The 15,594-nt window shown below is 39.9% G+C and overlaps 1 protein-coding gene across 2 annotated transcripts in view; it reads left to right on the forward strand.

Annotated features, from left to right (window-relative positions):
* The window catches only part of kcnip4a (potassium voltage-gated channel interacting protein 4a), a 149,927-nt gene that overhangs the window by 35,338 nt on the left and 98,995 nt on the right, over positions 1-15,594 (forward strand). The window contains exon 1 of one of the 2 annotated variants that reach the window (XM_039823209.1): positions 10,944-11,637. The exons of the other annotated variant lie outside the window; for it this stretch is intronic. Coding sequence (XP_039679143.1) covers positions 11,553-11,637 — 85 coding nt within the window. The 5' untranslated portion in view covers positions 10,944-11,552. Of the gene's footprint in view, positions 1-10,943; positions 11,638-15,594 lie in introns of those variants that run through there. 2 annotated transcript variants of the gene reach the window in all.

Raw genomic sequence — 15,594 nt, forward strand, 5'->3', positions numbered from 1 at the left:
CAGACCTGCAGCAACGGGCCGCAGGTCAGACTCGAACCCAGGCCGCTGCAAAGGCCTGAGCCCATATGGGGCGCACGCTTATCTTATCTTATCTTTCTGGGTAAGATAGAGGTCGCCCCTTGAAACGCTATTTCTTTCTTGTAATAACTAAGAACAAATATATATTGCAGTTTAGGGAGGCAGATTATTTTATTGATTTATTAATTAAGTTTTTGGTCTAAAAGTTGTTGGAAAATACTGAAAAATGTCCACTCTGTCTGAGTCAGTGGTGACACTCAAATGGACTGGTTCTTCGGAACAACAGTCCACAACTCATAGATTTTCAGTCAGCTATCATAAATGACAAAGAGAACCCATCAAATCTGCAAATTTGAAAAGCTAGAACAAGAGAATGTTGGCATTTCAGCTTATAATATGGCTGAAACGATTAATCGATTATAAATAGTTGCCGAGATCAACTAATGGATTAATTGACTAATTGTTTCAGCTCTAGTGAACTCGCTCACAAACTTTGTTTCGGTCCTGTCAATTTGCATTCCATAAATAACTGTAGCTTTGTCTGCCCCCTAATTGTTTTATAATGTGGAAGTTTATAATGTTGAGTTCCTGGTGGATGAAATGTGCCCTAGCGACTTGGGATATACACCAATATATGTAGATCACGAAAAGTAGAATGATTTCACCAGCAGTTAGTTCCTTCAAGAATAAAGCTGCATCCATTGTTCTCTGGAACTTCTTTAAGTGCTAGCAAGACACCTCATCTGTTAAAGAGTGCTCAACAATACTAAACACTGCTCTCTATTGTGTGAAACACTTTCAAGCATTAGCATCACTATCGGTGATGTTCTCAGGTCACCTGCATGCATTATCAAGCTCCAGGGGCACCATGCATTAATCTCCCATTATAATGTAGAAGGGTTACCTGCTCTGCTAACAGATGTAGGCAGAGCTGTATTTGGTTCAGAGCCAGAGCTGAAGAGCTGCTTTAATGACCCTGCTAGAGTCTCACCAGGCTTTGCCTCTGGTCAAAATGAAGGTGAAGTTGGCGCAAATCAGATTTTTTTCCCCTTCTGTTTCACACATATTGCATTTTTAATGACTGTATGAAGTAAGAACACCACATTGGGTCATTTTCAAATCCAATTTGATCCTCTTTTATGCGTGGTCACAAATCTGATACATGATTAATCTAAAAAGTCTTATTAGAATTCATACAACTTTTATGTCCCTCCAAGACTCTTATAATCCCACAGTGGCAGCCTATTATACACATTGTTGGCAGTAGTGAGCATGAAGGGCATTGTTTAAATGAGGGATAATGAGGTGTTGGACCTCATAAGGACTTAGAGAAATTCTTCAAGCTAAATGCATAATCATCATAACCGGTCTGTGTTGAAAGCCTGTCGAAAGAAATGGCGAAACAGGCTAAAGGATCACAGGTGAATGTTGCTGCATTGTCACTGCAAACCTAAGAGCCTTGGGGATCGGTTCAGACATCTCAGGGATTTAACAAAAGAAGCATTTGTGGTTTGATTTTGGGCATGTAACCTTTTTAGATTGGGATTAGATATCGGCTACACTGACCAAAATCATGTTGTGCGTAACAGAAAGATATCAGATCTCAACAGTCAGAATTGAGTTGAGGCTTGAGTGAAAGCAGCTTTTGTCAGCAGGCATTCATACAAGACCTAATGGCCCTTGAAAAAGAGCTGAGAGTTAATTTAACCATTTCAGAGCCTGCAATTGAAATGCAAGTGGGAAGAAGGAAAGCATTCATCTTTGAAGTGGATCTGGGCCGAACTTATTCTGTTAGGTGCTAAAGTTTCTCAGAAAACAAATAGTTTGCCTATAGAGGCCCCTTCTCAGTTGTAAGTGAATGGACTTACAAAGCGAGTCAGCCTTATCACTGTCTTGTTCGAGAGCCTTCATCTCCACAAATAGCCCCAGCAAGATAGAGTGTAGATAAAACGTCGCCTGTGCATCCGAGGAGTAATGACAGAGATATACAATGCTGTGTTCTCACCGGGAGGAAAGTGAGATTGCATTTCAGGTTTGTGCTGTTACAAGTATCACATCAGCAGATTTATAATAATGGGGTTTTTATCACTTTTCAGTAATGACCTTTTCAAAATGCCTGATTCTAAAGAATGGTAATGAATGCCAATCAAGAGTGACTGCAGTGGGCATCCTGATAATTATTTAGACGGAGCGCAATTTCAAATCTGCCATATGTTCAGTATGACAATCCATTATTCTGTTGCAACGCAGAGTATTCTGCCAGACTATCTGAGTGGTCCGCAAAGTGCATACAGAGCAGGAAAATGGATTTGAATGTGAGGAGGCATCCCATATGCTTTTCAGCAGTGCCCTAAGGGAACAATTGTGCTAACATTAGTACACTGATGTCATAAGCAATTCATTACTGTCCTCAGATATCGACCTGGCTCTTATCTGTACCGACACCCTGCATTGTCACAGCTACCGCTAATGTTAGGATTCAGAAAAGCAGTAAATGGTTTTACTTGGCTCAAAATGGATCTTATCACCAGCGTTTCCTTCAAATATTGCTGATGGCCTCTTTTATCACTTTAGGACACGTTTTCATTGGGTTATCAGGATTTGAAGGTGACATGTGTAGAACATACAGTTCCGCTTTCATATATGCTTCATGCACTGTACGATACATATACGATGGCAAATTTTAATTTCACAATATAGTATCATCACTAAAATATCTGAAAATGTTAAGTAGTTTTGTTATTCATTTGTAGTATTTGTTAACAAATTAAAGGAGTGACTTTGATTTTTTTTTTTTCTTCCTCCCAGCACTTCAACTCCATTAATCCTTTTAATGATTCTTCTGCTTTTAAATTAAGCATCAATATTAATATTGGCTTAGTTTATATGTACATTTCCTCTGCACTGTTGACTCGGGCTCCTTTTAGAGTTGATGCCATCTTTCATTTTTCAAGTATTTATTTATGTATATTCTGCGTTTTATATTTAAATTAAATTAAAGCTGCAGTAGGTAAGATTGTGAAGAGCCAGGACTTTGCCAAAAAATTTGAACATCGACAACTTCTCAGTCCCTCCTCCCTTTCTGCTGCAGCCCAAACCGTCTCCTAAGCCCCTCCCACACAACGGAGTTTGACAGAACTGCCGGCATGTCCTACAACATGTTCAATAACTAAACACCAACACAACGTTAACTTTACTCACCGACAGTAAAACGATGCTAACTAGCAGGCTAGCGTTAGCCATTTCAGCATCATATGAGACCGACCACTGTGCTAACGTTACTATCATCCTCACCAACGTAGCTTTGTGGACTTTTGACTACTAATAACCAAGTGAAAGATAAATCATTCATGGTAATTATGTTACCTGTTGAGAGGAAATGTGGCTACATCTGCATCGTTCTTCAGATCTTTAAAATCCTGCAGCCATGTCACCTCTATTATTCACGGAGTTTTGGAAAACTTTTCTGCAGCTCGTGCGCGGGTAGGGGGGAGGGGAGAACGCTATATATGCGTGTGTCTGAGCAGTGATTGACAGGCAGATAGACCACCCCCTGTGGCCCTGATTGGAGAAAATCGACCGAGAGCGGTGGAATTTTGCCAATGACACTACAGGCTGTAGGAGGTGCCGGAGGAGCTGTTTTTTTTTTTTACATAATTCATGTAGTTCTACTGGAACATAGGGTCAGTTTCAGCAAATATGACAGAAAGTTAGTTTTATAAGACTTACCTACTGCATCTTTAATGTATTAGAACAATATCTATCTAAAATTGAAACTGTTATTCGATATAAAGTTAATCAACAACTTTATTAAAACCCAAATTGATGAACATCTGCTGGTCTCAGATCCTTAAATATTAGCTGTTATTTTTGTCATACATAATATTAGCCTTATATCCTATTATGGGCATTCTTTCACTACTTCGGGATATTTTATAGCAAGGCAAGGCAGCTTTTTTTGTGTAGCACATTTCAGCAACAGGGCAATTCAAAGTGCTTTAGATAAAACATTAAAGAGCAGTTAAAAACAATTAAAAATATAGAAACAGAAAAAATCAAGAATAAAAGTTTATAGTGCAGTATAAGAAATGAAGAATTATTTAAAGAAAGGCAGCATCAAAAAGAAGTCTTCTGCCTTGATTTAATAAAAAACGGCTCTATTTTCTTTTTCTCTTGTACATCTAAAGAGGTGTGATTAAATTAATTAAAAACTACATGAACATGGTAACACTTCTTTAGACAAAGCACAAGCTTTTCTCTTTCTGCTGAGTTAGTCTTGGTCAACAAGGAGAAACAGTTATCTATCACTGATCATTGATTGGTTGTTGGTACTTATATTGTTTGAAGCCCAGACAGGCTTAAACAAGAATCCTACTTTGCTTTGATGCGAGTCCAGCCTTCACCTTAATTCCCAGAAAGCTAACTTGATCTGCGAAGGAAGATGCAGCGTTAATCTTGCGTTTGATGAAGCAATTTATCATCACTAGGGTCAAAGATCCCCTCAGACATTGTTATTGATGTTGCTGTTTTTTCTTCCTAAAATGCTCTTAACAAATCGGGTAACCTTTTTCCTAATGACAGCTTAGCAAAATCAATCAACCTTTTTCCTAATGACAGCATCTGTGTGCATTATCTCTCCATAGAGGTTGCTATAGCAGCCATTTGGCTTGATAGCTTTAGAGCGTCATTCATCTCCTGAGGCAGGGCTCGTCTCTTTGTTCTCTTTTGGTTGCACAATCCAGACCCACTGTTTAAAGTCAGTTGGTCTAGAAAACCTTTACTATTAGATTTCTGACATTAAGAAACAAACAATTCTTTAGATGACTTGTGAGCCTTTTTAAGACTTTGGCAGTGGTATCATGCCTTTGAGCAACATTCTAAACCATATGTGGGGGAAAAGAGAGCTGCACTGCACTCATCCCCTGATTTTATTGGGTATACCCTGACAGAAACTATGAGCCAGACATAAATGAGAAACCCCACAGCTTACTCATTTCTTTTTTTACTTTTTTTTATATTTTATTTTTTTTACTTCTCCCACTGATGAAGTGATATGGCTTCAGAGATTACTGCGTAAACACATTCTGTCCATTTTCCCAGATTAATTTTATTATTTTGTTCTATGACTGTCTGCCTCTCTGCTGTGAGAATGTCCCATTTATTGTCATTGTGCAGGTTTGGCAATGATGCATCATATTAACACCTTACCATCTTTGAGGCTCATGAAATTGTATTCAGTACGCAATTCTGGGCCGAGAGCCCAGACTTAACTCTTGTCTCTGAAATTGAATGCATCACCCTTAGTCTACATTATATCTACGGTTTCCAGTTGTTTTTTCCCAGTCTTGAAATCAACTGCAGTAGGAATGTCTCTGAGGATTTATTCCTTCATAGAACGGTAAACAAAACTGATACTGCAGTTCTAGCAGTGTAGCATGGTGACTCATGTTGAGGAGCTTTTTTTTATTGGAGGTTTTCCTTCAAGGAAATGGTGTTGCTTGGTTGTTGGACCAATGCTCATTTGCACATCGGCTTTTGTGAATATCACAGTTTTTTTCTTTTATTATGAATGCAAGCTTAACTGTTTTCCCTCTAGATTGCTGTCACGTATTTGACAAAGTTGAACTTTGCCGTTGTAAGTATTTTGAATGGGCACTGAGACAAATAGTAAGTGTTTTGATTTCAGCTTCATAAATGTTATAGAATAGTTTTTTGTGGCATTTTCAGCCTTTATTTTGATAGGACAGCAGAAGACATGAAAAGGGAGGGAGACAAGGGAATGACATGCAGCAAAGGGCCGCAGGTCGGAGTCAAACCTGCGGCCACTGCGTCAAGGAGTAAACCTCTATATATGGGCGTCCGCTCTACCAACTGAGCTATCCGGGCACCCATAGAATAGGGTTTTTGACTGTTGGTTGGACAAAATGAGACATCTGAAGATCCAAAAACCAAACAATTGATTAATCGTGAAAATAATCAGCAGATTAATCTATAATAGAAAATAGATTAGATAGTTATTGTTAGTTTGAAGCCTAGTTATGTTTCACACTTTCACAGGATATTATACTGTAGCATATTAACATATGGAAGTTGTGTTTAGTTCTTTAGCAAGGTAAGTGTTGAGAAGGTCTCCACTCGTGTAGAAACCAACAACATAAAAACAGAGAAGAAACTTCACATTCACTAGATCTCAGCTCGCAAGATCACTTGCAATCTCCTCCAAGAGTTAGAAAAACATAACATTATGCTTACAGCTTTATGGTGTGCATCCACTCATACCTTGACTTCTGTTCCCGTACTGTGCTAATGGCACATTTACATTTGCCTTTGTTTCTAAAACTCAGCCAAGCTGGCTGTTGGTACCGAATACTGCTCATCTCTGTGCATGCTGGCGCTTAGCGATATGTTCACCTACTGGAGGACATTACGCTTAGTGCTTGTCTAATGAGCCTGCAGATACTGTGCCTGCAGGCTTTGACAAGGAAGACTTTTGTAGCTGTGCTGTTAATGAGTTTTCTTGTGTTGTGTATTTGATGGAAATAACAGTTTAATCGTCTCCATTCATTTTTTTGAATCTGCTACTCCCATGGAGCAAATGGCAGAAGTGTTATTTGATGGAAAACTAATAAATATTAAATTGAATCAATCTCTCTAAAATAAAACACATTTAATAATTCACAACTAAATTGTAGTGGTTGATCAATGAGAGGGAATAAAACCTCTGCCTTACATCCACTTAATACCTGCCCAAGCTATTAGCAAGCCCAGTTCTTTAGGTGCATGACCCTTTATTAGGGACAAGAAACCCCCCAAAATCTGCACATTTGAATCATTTAGAAGTATACTTTGGAATCTGATGTGTGTGAGCAAGGCTATGGATGGCCAGTTGACAACAGACAGTGTGCTGCTCCACTCCCAACAACTTTCAGAACATTCTTCTGGATATTGTCAAGCAGGTTAAGGCGAGTAGTTGGAGCACTTATCCAACGCAGTGAAGCACACTCCACTGCAGATGGGTGCTTTATAGATTGTGGGCTCATCTCTTAAAGTTCAATTTAGTGGCCAAGTTCCCTGAAGCTCCCAGATTCTGACCTGCCCTGATAAAGATGTATCACACACTTCCATTTTAAAGATGTATCACACACACTTCCATTTTAAAGATGTATCGCACACTTTCATTTTGAAGAGTCAAAAGGTTTGTCTCTCCAGATGGGCTTTGTGTCACAGTAGAGCTAGCGTTTGTGTAAATTTCTGATTTCCATCTTGTGGTTTGTTTATTTAATGGCAGACACTTTACTGCTGTAAAACATTAATACATTTTGCAGAGCAAATCTATGGTAGTAAATTGTGCCCCCACGTTTGATGACAAGCTGCTCTCTGCAGTTTTACAGTCGATCAAGCTGCTTTGACACAGGAAGGGGGGAAAAAAAGCTCTCGGTGGTAATAATGGCTCTCACCCCCGGGCACCTGCAGTTACTGTTTTCTAGATGGATCAATATATCTGTCAACTTCTCCCTGAGTGGAGCCTATTTCATGTCTCTCCTGTCACTGCTGCAGGGTGCAACATGAAAAAGCTCATGTTTCATCAAAGTCTGGAAAGAAAGAAAAGTTTATTTGGGAATTTATTTTCCTTATAACAGTGTATGCTTCAGAGAGGTTGTAAGGCCAAATCTTTATTTTTTAATATTATATGGTGCAATACTTCTATTTTAGCTTCCTGTCTGTAGGAACACACGTCTGGTCGGTTCAAAGAGTTACTTGCCAAATCATTCTGTGTCAAGGCTTCAATTACTTACATAATACTTTGATGCTTTAGTAGATACACTTTAGATTGCTCTGTTTTGTTCAAACAAAGTCTGGAGAATCATAGTTTATAGACATTCCAAGTATTAATTCTGAATTTACACAAAATATTAAAACATTTCATAAATTCTGGAGTTGGAGTTTGTGCCTTTACACAGACCTTCTGAAAGTATAAACTCTCTTTGTTCTGCAGATATCATTTGCACATGTTTTTTTGTCTTTAAACTTACCCACACATCCCTCAAGTGTTTGTGTTGACCCCAGCCTCCATAGCACTTTTGTTTTGCCTTGACCATACTACTCATTAAGGTAAACATGACTCGCGTTGAGAGATTTTCCTGACTGTATATGGACTTGGAATGAGGTGATATTTTTTTTTTCCACACATCACACGTCACACTCAACATGGGGGTGGGGAGGCCTTGAGAGTGTAGACTTGTGAAATATGTCTTTTAGTGAAATGCTGTACAGTTCACCTGAATGATGTTACAGTTTACGGTCAGTGTTTGTTCGCCAATCACTTATGTGAACAGCAGACTGTTGACCTCAGAAATAGTGAGGTGGCAAACGTCATTGAACTCAGTTTGTCATGGACAGTTGGGTGACCTGAAAATATTCTGTAATATAATGTAGCTGCTCCCACGCAGCTGTATGGAAATCACTTCAGCGGTGTGTTTGTTTATCGGAAACCTGGATAGAAATGGAAACCGGGGGCTAGATGACATGTGATGGAGTTGAACACATCTTACAATTAAGTGTTCTCAGGGGGTCATTGGGGGGGCGGGGCTTAAAAAATATGGACCGTATGCACACAAACGCACTCAGGGATTGCACGTGTATCCTAGTTGTTTGTTGGTTTGTAAAGCTGTCTGGAGCATATGTTGCAGCCATACCCTTAGAAGAAATAGGCTAAGGTTAACATGTGATTATGGCTTAAGAAGATTCACAAAAATATCTTTTTAAAGAAACAATCAGCCATATGTTATGCCCCTCCCCTTGACATCAATTGACCAATCATATCTTAGCAACCATAACTAGGCACAGTAGGTCTGCTAAAGAAGTGTGCATGGGGCTCTCAGAACAAAAAACTGTCTGATCTTAAAGCTTTAGTGCGTAACTTTTTTTTAGTAATAATGAACGTCTGTTACATTCAAGCCATTGCCAAATGAGTTGATACAAAGCTAATTAAGACTATCAGCTCCACAAAACTTGTATGGCTATCTTTAGAAAATTGTCGTCCGGCGACTTTCGTGCGGAGAAACTCGAGTGAAGATAATAACCTCTTCTGAAGAGTAATCATGTTTTTTTTTAATCCTCCGTGTCCTCCTTGGTTACAAGTAAGTGCGTGTAGGAAGGGTGGGGGTGGTGCGCAATCACGGAAGGCTTGCACCATGTGCATGCGCCGACAGTGATGTTGTCATACAGAAACTACGCGCTATAGCTTTAAAGCTTCTCTTATAACACTATACTGTAAGTAAGACTAGGGCTAACTTGCTCTAACCTGCAGTACAAAATAATGCTGCTCCTTTATTTCCTTATCTTCTGCATGCATCAGCAATTGGTTATGATGCAAACTTTTTGCCTGGGTGTTAAAAAGGCCAACCCCACTTGGACTCTTCCACCCCCTCTCTAAAAGTGGTACATTCTCCACCCCTCGTACAGTGGTATGTTCTGTCTCCCCAGTGCAGTTCATAAGATCACTGAGAGTTTTGAGAGTTCCACTAGTTAGTCCAATTAAGCCCAAAACAGGTGTTAATGCCTGGTCTTTCAGCATAACATCATGTATATAGCCTCCAAGTGCTAATTTATGACCCTTTCACGGGGTTGATTCAAAAGGAGTCAGCTGGACACTGAGTTTTCAACCAGCTCATGAAGCTATAGATAATTAGTTAGCTAGCTAGCTCTGATAAAATATGCAAGTGACAGTTGTCATTTTAGTCAGCTAAATCAACAGTCAGCGGCTAAAAGTGAAAATGCTTTTGCCAAAGGTCAATTAAATAAGCAGCTCTCTGTATGTGAACAACTGCAAAACAACTTTAAAAGTCATTGTCTATTTAAATGCGTCTGTTATGTCCCCTGCCAAACTCTATGAAAGCAAGTCATCTCTGAAAAGGCACTGCTACGCCCCACAGGTACCTCGTAAATTATTCACCTTATTCAGACACTGTACTAGTTCTGTCTGAGCTGCTCTGACCCAGTAAGAAGTTTTACACAATACTTCAAGTCCTTGAAATCTTTATTTCTTTCAAGGCACACTTTTTATTCCTGCCTGTGCTGGCATAACACGCCTACAAGAACTCCAAGGTCAAAGTCTGCAAATACTCTACACAGAGCAGAATTCACCGAAATAGACCTGCCTTTCTGTAAAGTGACCTGTGGACTATCAACTCTGTTTCAGAGCAAATTTAAGCCCAATCCGATTTTATACCCACGCTTGTCAGCCTGATGGACGTGCAATATGAGAAAATGTGAACAAATCAGTGTTTTTGTTTTTTTAAAGCATATTTACTGCAGTAGCAGAAGAGTGGAGCCAGTTTAAGGTTTGAGTTAATGACTGGTGTTTCAGATGGGAGAGCTTGGCATTGATAGATGAGTGCAATTGAGTGTGGGCTAATTAGTGGAGAAGATGATGCTCTTGGTTGGTCCTAATGTCATCACAAACGCTGGCCGTAGCCTGTCAGTCATTATTAGTACTGACCATGCCATTTGGTTGTAGGAAATGTCGCCAACTTGGGTGCCACAGTTTTCGACCCTTCTTCTTTCTCTTGACTTCTTATTTTTACAGTATTTGTCACTCCTTCAACCACTTTTCTCTCAAGCGCCCATGATGCACCATTAACATCGTTCATTTCTGTCAATCATTGTTTTAACCTTCAATTACACATGATGCGGCAGGCCCATAATATACTGTCATTGCTAATTTATTGGTGGACACTTTCCCCTTAATTCTGCTTATTTCTCTCTTCCTCCTCCTCCTCCTCGTGTGCTTTCTCTCTCTCTCTCTCTCGCTCCTCTTCTCCTCCTCCCACTACTAGTCCTTTCGAGCCAATCAGGCCACACCTCCCATGGCAACCGTCAGTGAGTGTAAAACATCCACAGATGGTGCTGAGTAGAACGAGCAGCAGGCACACTACGAGATCAAGTGTAGGAGTGTGTGTTTGTTTGTGTGTCTGAGAGAGACAGATACAGAGAGACTCATTGGAAAACCACTGTATTGTGAAGCCAATAGTATCCTCTAGTAACACAGAAAAAAGAGCAGCGTGTTTTCTCAGAGGAGTTGCAGGAAAAGTCTGAGAGAAGAGAAGGAGTGAGTGTTGGAGGAAGAAAAAAAGAGACTGAGACAAGCCCCCCACCTTCACCAGAGAGCAGGAGGTAAACCGCCGGTAAGCAAATACTAATGACCTGACAAAATAAAAAACGGGGAGCCGCGTATCAGAGGGGCCCGGACACATATACACACACAGCCACACGCACATGCAAGACGAGCCCCCCTCACTGCTCTCCACTCCCTCATGATCATCTCTCCCTCCACACGCAGACACAAGGGCCGCACTGACACATCCAAGGGAGTGGAGGAGTGAAGAGGACACTTGCCGCAGGACTTTGTCAAAGTAAAAGTCTTCCTTGGATTGTTTTTTGTTTTTGTTTTTTCACGCTGAAGCCAGAATCCTACTTTTGTGCTGACCTTTCCACGTACTCCTCCCCCCCCCCTACCCCTGCCAGGAGCAAAGATGAGCTGCAGGAAAAGGTGCAAGCGGGAGATCTTCAAGTTCGCACAGTACCTGTACAGACTTGTCACGGGCACGCTCAACACCGGTAAGGCTCCTGGTGGACTTTGAGAGGCGGATTTGTCCCGTGTTTCCATTCACAGTGATTCTCTAAAATCTGCAGAGGTTTTTGCATTATCCTCTTGGCAGTTTGGTCAAACTTCTCCGCTTGATTCACGTTTTAAATCCAATTAGCTCATTATAAAACGTTTGACACACGGGGATGGACATGCACTTTCATAATATCGATGCCTCCCAGTATTTAGGTTGTGTGTACATTAATGCCTGCAAACCCGGCTAGAGCATTGTGAGGATTTCCAGAGTGGGCTTGAATTCATTACCTACTCTGCATCATAATTTGTGTAAGTGTGTGTGCATGTGTAGGTGTGTAAGGACATATGTAATGTATTTTAACATTTGCCAAAGTCCATTGGGTCTGTAAGCTCAGTTTTGCGGTCATCATGCTTCTAGCACCTTGATAATTCTGACCATCGTAGATTTCTGATCTTAGTTAAAAGTATATAGTAAAAAACAAAAAAGTGATGTGAAGCAGTATGCTAATGCTGCATTCTTCAATCATCCCTAGAAGCAAAAGTTGTTGCATTCTTTAAACTCATTATTCATTGGTATTTCTGTACCTGTATCATGCTGCAAAGCGTAAAGATTTTGGTTCTGCGCTCACACAACAAGAGCTTTTCTAATAAGAAACAATCAGTGGTATTAACAAGATTAAATCTCAGATTATAGTGGATCACCAGCAGATTACTTCATGAAAAGTTCAGTATAGCATACAGGTTAGCAGCAGTAGCATACACTGATATCTGACACATATTAGTGCATCAAACTGGTGCTAAGGTTTATTTACATTATTTTCATTACTGTAAATAACTGTGTTGCCATTGCTTATCCTTTATTCCTTCTTGTTTCGTTCTTGCATCAACTGAGCTTCGCTGTTGAGTAAATTGTTGATTATCACGCTGCATGTGTGAGATGGTGTTAAGCACCAGAGAGGTGCTATGTGAACCTGCTAATGAATTCCAACATGCTTCTGAACATGTGAGACTTGCAATATTTTTTTTTCTAGCACTCGCCCCTTCTTAATTGTTGCATTCAAAAAATGCATTAATTTAAAAAAAGGTGGACTTTTTACATACAGTAGAGAATATTTCCATGCAGCTGTGGCCTACTTTCTACCTTCTCCTTGACCTTAGAAGCAAAGAGAACAAACTGGGGAGGATGGGAGGAAGCTATAGAGGAGTCTCTCCATCAAGGGGCTGCCCTATTAAAGGTGTTGGTGGCTGCAGCTATCCAACCATACCAATAAATATAGGCACGTGGGAGATACCAAGCGCCGAGAATTCCATCTACTGTATCTGCCCAAAGGAGTAGGCTGTTGGTTTCCATAGATACCAGCAGGTCGTTTAGGTCACATTGCAATTCCCACTTGGTGATAACATTATGAGAACATATTGGGTAGTAATTTGCTTTAGTGTCCTCATAGGTTTGGTTAATAAAAATGTGGCATTGCTTTGCTGCTGCACTGTAGGCTACCGTGTTTGTTTGGGTGCAAAATTGTGGTCTTTAATGTCAGCGTTAGTACTTATTAACCCCCTAAGGCAGACAAGGTCATATATGAAAGCAAACTACACGTTTTATGTCAAATTCAATATCTCATATACTCAATTCATGTATTGTATATACTAAACATGCAACGAATGAGCCAAAATAATGATATACCAGTGTAAATGTAATAAATAATGCGTAGATTCTCATTTGCACATTTGGATATTATTGGATATTGTAAGGCGTGTGCCCAGGGTGCATTGAGGATGCATAATTTTATATTGGGTTTTTGCATATTTGATGTTACTTAGTGACGGGGGAAATGGACAGCCAATAGATAACCCTAACCTGATCCAAGCAGGAGGGCCTTGAATGTGTGTATTGCAGGCAGAACTGCAGGTTATTGTGTAAATGAGTGTGGTTTGGGCTCAGGATGTCTCATAGCAGACAGGAAATGCATTGGAGATGGCACAAGTAACTTTTTGGATATCAATAAAACCAAAATCTAAATAGTTTGTTAGTTATAGTTTGCCCCTATTGAAGACTCTGTTGAACACTTTTCAAAAGTCAAAGGTCTTGTTCATATTTTAGTTTTTGTAATTTCCAAACATTTCTGTGTGATTCAATTTCCGTTTTAATTTTTTCTTTTGACAATATAGTCATGATTTATAAATTCATTACGACATCCCTGCAGCATGCATAACCTGATAACCCAGGTTGTCCTGGAACAAATGTCTATCACTTGATTGTGCGTTACAGCATTATTACACAAGAAACCCAGGCGACCCAAATATTGGAAAAAACGGCTTAGGCCCCAGAGGTTTTAATATTGATCATGTTAATATATGGCTGGACATATTTCCCTGTGGACAAAGCCCAATTACTGTGCGAGTGCTGAGTTAGAGAAACAAGTCTTTTTTTTTTTCTTTTTTTTATTGACAACATTGTCTGAGGAATATTAGTTTGGTTGCTATTTATTAGCCCCAGGACAGATAAAAAATTTAACCGGCTAAACTGTATCCTTTTTTTTAACTTTGGAAACCATAGGAGGATGTTTGCAAAAGACATGTTGGTTAGACCAGCCTCTCAACATATCAAAAAAATAATGTTGGTGTATACAACCTTGGTAACTGTAACCAAAATAATGGAGAAAGACCTTCCGAAACCTATTATCTTAGTCATTCATTAGACAATTTCCCCTTGAGTGGATCCATTTCTCTATAAACACACTATATTAACTTATCGTACACAGCCTGTGCTGCAGATGAATATAAATGGAGTTTGACCACAGCAAGGCTGGCTCTCCCATATTTGGATGACCAGGGGAACAGAATGATAGATGGAGTCAGTTAGCAGACCATGGGATTTTAATTGAGCTAGTCATTGTCTTAGAACAGTCTCACAGTCATTGCTTTATTGATCAAGGCCAGCAAAAACACATGGTAGAGGGTAATGTGCATGATGTAACAGAACAGGCCTGGACAGATTGAGCTGTACGTCACATCTATAATATGAATGATTGCTGTCCGCACAGACCTTTCCTCAGAATAGATTTATGGACAAGAAGTATGGAAATTGCCCACATTTGACCACATTATCCTTGTATACACAGTAATATTTCTAGCACTGATGTGAAGTTATAATCCGAAGACAATTTATTTGATAGCTTCAGTGAGCACAGGATATAATTGATTGTTGTGTACAGCAACTGTTATAGAGATCCAGTGGAGACGGTACAGTCGGCCACCATTTGTATTCATGCCACCAATGCTGCCTAGTAGGCCTTGAATTTTCTAGCTGTAGGGGATAAAAAGAGGCGACATAAATCACAGATGCACATTCTTCCAGGTTATAAATCCAAGCAGCAGTGTCAGCACATATTTAATACATTGGAAAAGCAGGGACTTGTTTGTTGCTCACACCAGGGGAAATCTTCATCTATTCCAACATTGTTAAACACAGCCTGTGTGACAGACGAACAGGGAGAGCTACCAGTCCACCAGAGTATCCATCAGGATCATTTCAACGTCCTAAAGCTGGGTGATTTATGCTGCTCACTTCTAAGTGACACTTTTTCAATGTCTGTTCATTATGTAGTCAATACCCTTGATTGTGCAGTGAGATGGTTTTAAACATGAATTTTCCAACTCTATGCAACTGGATTGCACTGTAGTGCATAATTTGCTCTGGGTCAGAGCGATAATTTGTGGAATCTTTCACCACATCTTCACTGATTGCTTCTTCCCTAAGTGTTTGGCTGTCGGGCATCTCAGCTAATGCATGCTTTTTTATCATCAGGACAGACATCACAACGCATAGCCTCGCCATCCCAGCACTTGCTTTTTAAAACAAGACTGGTAAAAGTTTGCCTGGTTGTTTGGACCTTTCTTTTTTGCTGTTAAAGCCTTGATGAGCTTTTGAGCATTTTAACCTGCTTGTATTG

Source organism: Perca fluviatilis, chromosome 14, assembly GCF_010015445.1.
Source record: "Perca fluviatilis chromosome 14, GENO_Pfluv_1.0, whole genome shotgun sequence".
In the NCBI taxonomy this organism is placed as follows: domain Eukaryota; kingdom Metazoa; phylum Chordata; class Actinopteri; order Perciformes; family Percidae; genus Perca; species Perca fluviatilis.